The sequence below is a fragment of the Dendrobium catenatum genome, unplaced genomic scaffold (genome assembly GCF_001605985.2).
Source record: "Dendrobium catenatum unplaced genomic scaffold, ASM160598v2 fragScaff_scaffold_1497, whole genome shotgun sequence".
Lineage (NCBI taxonomy): Eukaryota > Viridiplantae > Streptophyta > Magnoliopsida > Asparagales > Orchidaceae > Dendrobium > Dendrobium catenatum.
Genome location: NW_021319959.1, coordinates 1,590,683 through 1,597,120, shown reverse-complemented (window position 1 = coordinate 1,597,120; position 6,438 = coordinate 1,590,683). Strand labels below are relative to the sequence as shown.

Below are 6,438 nucleotides of genomic sequence, written 5' to 3'. Positions count from 1 at the left end.
TCTTTCCTAAGAACATCCAAAGAAACTTACGTGGTTGGTAATTAATCATCCCATCCCTCACATTTCTCCCTACCGAAGACTTTCTATTCAATCTCTTTGGACTAACGCCTTTTAAATCGAAAAATTGAGGGGACAGATAGAGAGAGGTATGATAGCCAAGGAAAAGCTCAATCATATTAATTATATAAATCCACCCTCCTTACTCTTATCCATCCTCAAGTAATTATATTTATATATCCTCTCTATTTTCACCTTCCATACAATACAACTAAATCTCTTTCCCATCCATATAGAAATCACGCTCTCATATCCTCCTACTATAATGGTTTCGGCTGATCAGATACGCACCGCCGTAGGGATCATTGGCAATGCCATCTCTTTCATCCTCTTCCTATCACCCATGTAAGCATACGTATCTCTCCTTCGGATACTGAACATTTTCAATGTTTCTTTTAAACAATTTTTTAAAATTGTCACAAACAAAATCTTATTAAAAATTTGATCCAGTTGTATTATTGCTATGAATTTTTTACAATAAAGATATGAATGAACTTCTTAGAATGTTTTTATCGGCCAAAATTTTAATTATATTTAACCATGTTTATTATTATCTTAAAACGTAAGAAAAAAATTATAAATCTTTTTTAACTATCATGCAAGATATTAGTGGTGGTTTGCTTTGTTATAAAATGTTATAGGAAGATCTCATACTTTTATTTAATTTTGCTGGCATTATTAGAAAATAAGTTTTTTTTTTATGTATAATTAATTACAATCTTAAAAATATTTATATATATCTTTGGGTACAATAATATTAAACCAATCCCATATTCTTTCTATTATTTTATAACATTTCGATCTTAACAATATTAAGAATTTAAGATTAGAATACCACTTAAGTAGTACAATATCTTTCATAATTTTTTTACATATAATCATGCATTTATGCAATATTGTTAAGGTATATGATATATTTTTCAGGCCAACATTTTATCGAATATGTAAGAACAAATATGTGGAGCATTTTTCTGTAGTCCCTTATGTTGCGACGCTTCTCAACTGTATGCTTTGGGTATTATATGGTTTGCCCTTTGTGAAACCTAATAGCACATTAATAATAACCATTAATGGAGCTGGCACTGTGATAGAGCTCATCTATATATTTATCTATCTCCTATACTCGGACGGGTCGAGACGGATCAAAGCCCTTCTACTTCTCTTCACAGACATCGCCTTCATCGTTATTGTTGCTGCTATCGTCCTTTCCATTTTCAAATCCCATGAGCGACGAACACTTATTGTTGGTATTCTATGTATCATTTTCTGCATCATGATGTATGCATCACCTCTCTCAATTATGGTAAGTTAGAACAACTGCATGTTCTTTTTATACAATCAATAAATTATTATCAGTAAAAATATTTAAAGTAAATACCCATTAAAAATATTATTAATATTTTAAATAATAGATTTCTGTTCCATTAAAAAAATTTCTAACTTTTTATGAGTCCCATTAAAGTTTTCATACACAAGTGACATGCTTCATGTTTTTCCTGTGTTGCAGAAAAGGGTGATAAGAACAAAGAGCACGGAGTACATGCCTCTCTATCTCTCGATTGCTTACTTCTTTAATGGGCTTTGTTGGACTACTTACTCACTCATCCATCTTGACATAAACCTCACGGTAATTGCATGAGTCAACTTCCATTTTTAATTTTTTCTCTGAGATTGTATTCATGAAAATGTTGGAGTAGCTCTAGAGGAAAATAAGATTAGAGAGAGTTACATTAGATGATTTGATCACATGAAATGTTTGTCTTTCGATGATCCGATAAGGAGAGTAGATGCATTATATCTGACATTTATTAAGAAAGTATAGGTAGACCAAAAAGACTTTATTAGAAATTATTTTTTAAAATTCAATTTTAATGAGAATTTGACTCTTAATAGGACACAATGAAGGAAGAAAGATTCATTTAGCCGACCTCAACGTAGTGGGAAAAACTTGATGTATTGTGGTCCATGGATTATATCAGATCTGCTCTAAATTGTATTATTTACACTAATATTAATATGAAATGCCTGGTAAATTGGATACCTCATGTCAACATTGAAAAATAGCTGAATTAGATTTAAATGAGAATTTTATTCTTTATAAGACACAATAAAGAAAAAAGGTTTCATCTAGCCAACCTCAACGTAGTGGGAAAATATTTGATGTTGTTGTTGCCCTTGGATTGTATCAGATTTGCTCTGAATTGTATTATTTGCAGGAATATTAATATGACATATATGCATGGTAGATTGGATAACCCGAGATAATATTTGATGATCCAATCATTTTCAAGTCTAGGAGACATGAATGTTTCACACGTTAAAATAAGTACATTTAAATGCAAACAAAAATTTGAAAGTAATGTAGCCCATTTTATGATAAATTGGTTCTTTCAATGCAATTTATGGGTTTAAGGTCGATTTAGCATATATGGCTATATATATGAATTTGAGATTAAATTAGCTCAAAGTCCCTTAAAATATATTAAAACACAGATTGAATCTAGTTATTTGACTGATTGGACATGAGTGATTTTTCCATATAAATTTAGCAATAATAATGTTAAATTCACTTAAATTTTTAATGTTTATTTACACAAAATTAATTATTAAAAGTTAAGCATAATTTTGGCTCATTGTTCTTTAGGTTTTAGTTGCCTAAATAGAGTCTATGTTCTAGAATAATCTTTTGGAATATTAAAAGCTAATTCTAGAATAATTTTTTAAAAAATATTAAATAGTATTTAACGTTTTCATGACCAAAAATAGAAAAATATTTAGAGAGTTAATTCTAGCCATTAGATTGAATGGTCTTGGTATAAATGGTGATATTATCTTTAAGTTTATATCAAGTAAAGTGATTAATAAAAAATATGTAATCTCTTCTATCAGATATTGCTTTTCTTATCTCAACTTTTCCTATATTTAAAAGCTTTTCTAATTTTAACCATTTCTATTTATAAAGTGAAGTAAATGGCCTCCACCTCATGTATATGTCATGCAATTTAACTTTGAAACTTGTTTAAGGAATTAAGTTTATCATATTAAAAATAACTAAGTTTCATATTGATGACAAATTTTCAATAGCGTTTGCCAAAAATCTAATTTTTTATGATGAAGATAAGTATATTGATACACACTATCATTGCATCAAATAATCTATCATAGTAAAATTCAAGTTGAGCATTTAAAGTCTTAAAATCAAGTTGAAAATATTTTCATCAAGCCACTCAATTGTAAAGATTTTATCAACACAAACAGTTTACTCAAAATATTAAGTTTAAAGGGGGTGTTGGAAATTATACTTAATTTTGACCTAGTTTTATTTGGGCTTTAATTTTCTACTTAAAGCACTTATTCAAGACAAATCCATAGAAAAATCAAGAATAATATTTTTTTGTCTCTCTCTCTCTCTCTCTCTTTCTCTCTTTACATTACTATATCTTGATTCTTAAATTTATGTTTCAGATTCCAAATGCAATTGGGCTATTGTTTGCTATAGCTCAATTGCTTTTGCATGCAATTTACAATAAATCAACAAAGCAGCAGTCGAATGAAGGGAAGAACGAAGTGACGCTATCTGAGGTGAACATTACCCATTAAAATGTCTGCAATCCAAAAGAAATAACAAGTGTCAGTTTTTTCTTTAGCTGTTAGAACTGTTTAATTTCCCTACTAATTAAGGCTACATTTGGGACTACATTCTTACTGCTTCTTAAAATAACTTTATAGCATAAAAATTTTAATTTATGTATTATAAAGCCTCTTTAAGAAGAAATAAGAAAGCCGTCCCAAACGAAGCCTAAGAATTTTGCTATACTTAAAAACTACAGACTTATCATATTTTTCTGAATTTTTAGCTTATTTTAATTTGGTTGTAAACTGATCTCTTCCAATTTTAGTTTTTATGAACGCAATTTGATTTTCTGATTGCTTGCCAGATATTTTTAATATGAATTTGTTATTACTATTACTATTATTATTGTTGTTGTTTTAGTGGTTTACCTTCTCGATTTCATATCCACTGGCTCCTAGAAGAATTAATAAAAAAATATTGTACACGAATGTTCATAGTTGTTAAATTCTATGACGATTCTGATGAAATGCTTCCTTGGTGCACTAATGATTATGATAAAGACTTTTTTTTTTAATTTTTTATTATGAAAATCACAATATTAACTAGTCTAAGTTTTTTTAATATGATTAGTTATTTTTATAAAAAGAATCATGTTTTAAATGAAATTAAGTGTAAGAAGCACAAAGTAGTTCGAGCTCTGGGGTTATGGGTTTTGCCCTATTCCTCCTGGCGGCCGTCTCCTTCATGACCGTCGACAGCGAGGGAAGTTTCTTCTTCCTTTTGTTTATGTGATTTTGTTTTTATGGCCTCTTCTCGCCTTCGCTATCCTGGTTTTTTACTCGGTGCTTCGCCCCTTTCATTTAAAGATGTTCTCTCTGGTTTATCTTTCGCACCTGTTGGTTTTTCTGAGCTGAAAGTCTCTTCGTTTAGAGGCATGCCTTCTTTGTGGATTTCAGAGTTGGAAATTAAATCTTTGGCTGCCCCGTTCGAATTTGCTCTTGTCGGGAAATTCCCTGCTCGTCGGCCTTCTTTGGATGCCATTAGAATTTTTTTTTTAAATCTAAAGTTAAATGGGGAGGTTTCAGTTACTGTTCTTAGTCAGCGTAATGTCTTGATTAAGATCTTCAATGATTTGGATTATTATAGGATTTTCGCGCATCGATCTTACTTCATTAACAACTGTTTTATGAAACTCATTAAGTGGTCTCCTATCTTAGATGTGGATATCGAATCTCCTGTTATTCTCATCTGGATTTCTTTTCCAAACCTAAGGCCTCACCTGTATGCTCCGCGGATTTTGCATGGCCTTGGAACGATTTTTGGCAAGCCTTTAAAAATTGATAATGCTACATCATCTGGTTCTCGACCTTATGTTGCTAGAGTGTTAGTAGATATTGATGTGTCCAAAAAATTTCCTGATAAAATTTGGGTTGGGCCGAAAAGTTCTGGTTACATTCAGTCTGTGCTTTTTGAGGATTTTCTGGATTATTGTGTGCATTGCTCTTCTTTGGGGCATGCTAAAGCTGGTTGTAAAATCCTTAATCCTAATCTTGTCCCTTCTTCTTCTTTGTGTGTGTGTGGGTGATCTTATAATTATATTCCACAGCAATAATTATTTTAATTGCTTATTACTAATAAGATTAATTTAACTAATATTATTATTATTAATTTTTCAACTTATTTAAATAATATCTTTAATCATAAAATAAGGATAATTTAATGATACATATTTTAGTATGTTGTAAGAATAATAAATTTTTTTGAATAAATTTAAGAAAAATATTATTTGTAGATTTAGTTTTATTTTTTAATTTGTTTAAATTAAGGTTTTTTTAAATTTATTTAAATTTTTTTGTATATATATATATATGATACATTATCATAAAATTATATTGATCGGACACGAATCTCGAGGCAAAAATCAAGTTAGAAACTTAAAAAATTAAATTTGGGATCATATGAACCCTGATTTTACCAAACTTAGAGTCAAACTGAGCGTCTCGGAAATACGAACCCGACGACACCAAATTCAACTCAATCCGAGCCCAAATGAGTCCAAATCAAAGACTCGAAGCACAGTTGGAAAGTTCGTACCCCAATTTGAGTTACCAAATGGTCTTCGAACTTGACGAGTTATAGTCGAATCGAACGGCTTGATGAGACAAATCCAACGATCCCAAGATCTCCAATTTCCGACATCTTTAAGACCTTCAAATGCCTGATGAACGGTACATTATCAAGGGAATCAATATCAGCCGTCCATCCGACCACTCCATATTCGCCTCTTATCTCTCATCTATTTACGAGCCATACCACTCCAGAAAATTTATAAATAGACCCCTCATTTCTCTTGAGAGAGAGGGGAGGGAAGCACGAAATGGGAAGCAAGGAGAAGAAGAGAAGAATAGGAGAGAAGAGACTCCTCGACCACCGCCGGAGTTCCGCCCGAACTCCAAATGATGCCGGAATTCTGCTCGACTTCCACGGGATACCAGAATTCTACCCAACTTCCACTGAATGCTGAAATTCTTCCCAATTAAGGAAAGAGTTCCCTCCGGACGCTGAAACTCTGCCCAAGTGATGCCGGAGTTCTCCTTGGCCACCAACAAACGTCGGACTTCTACCCGACATGGGAACTTCACTCTTCGCCAAGTTACTATCCGATGCCGGACTTCTACCGGTTATCAGACTTTTGCTGGACATCTATCCAAAGATGAATTTATTTCCATTATCTGACTTCTACCTGACACCGTCCTTCTAATCTTTATCGTCAGACAAAAATCCTTTCGGACTCTATTGCCAGCCAA

General features: G+C 31.7%; 1 protein-coding gene across 1 annotated transcript; it reads left to right on the top strand.

The window, feature by feature from the left end:
- Positions 1-322: 322 nt before the first annotated feature.
- LOC110093818 (bidirectional sugar transporter SWEET4-like) lies at positions 323-3,657 on the top strand. The gene is made up of 4 exons (XM_020818817.2): positions 323-402; positions 982-1,360; positions 1,565-1,684; positions 3,523-3,657. Exons 1-4 carry the CDS (start codon positions 323-325, stop codon positions 3,655-3,657), a joined length of 714 nt encoding a protein of 237 aa, XP_020674476.2.
- The last annotated feature ends 2,781 nt before the right edge of the window (positions 3,658-6,438 follow it).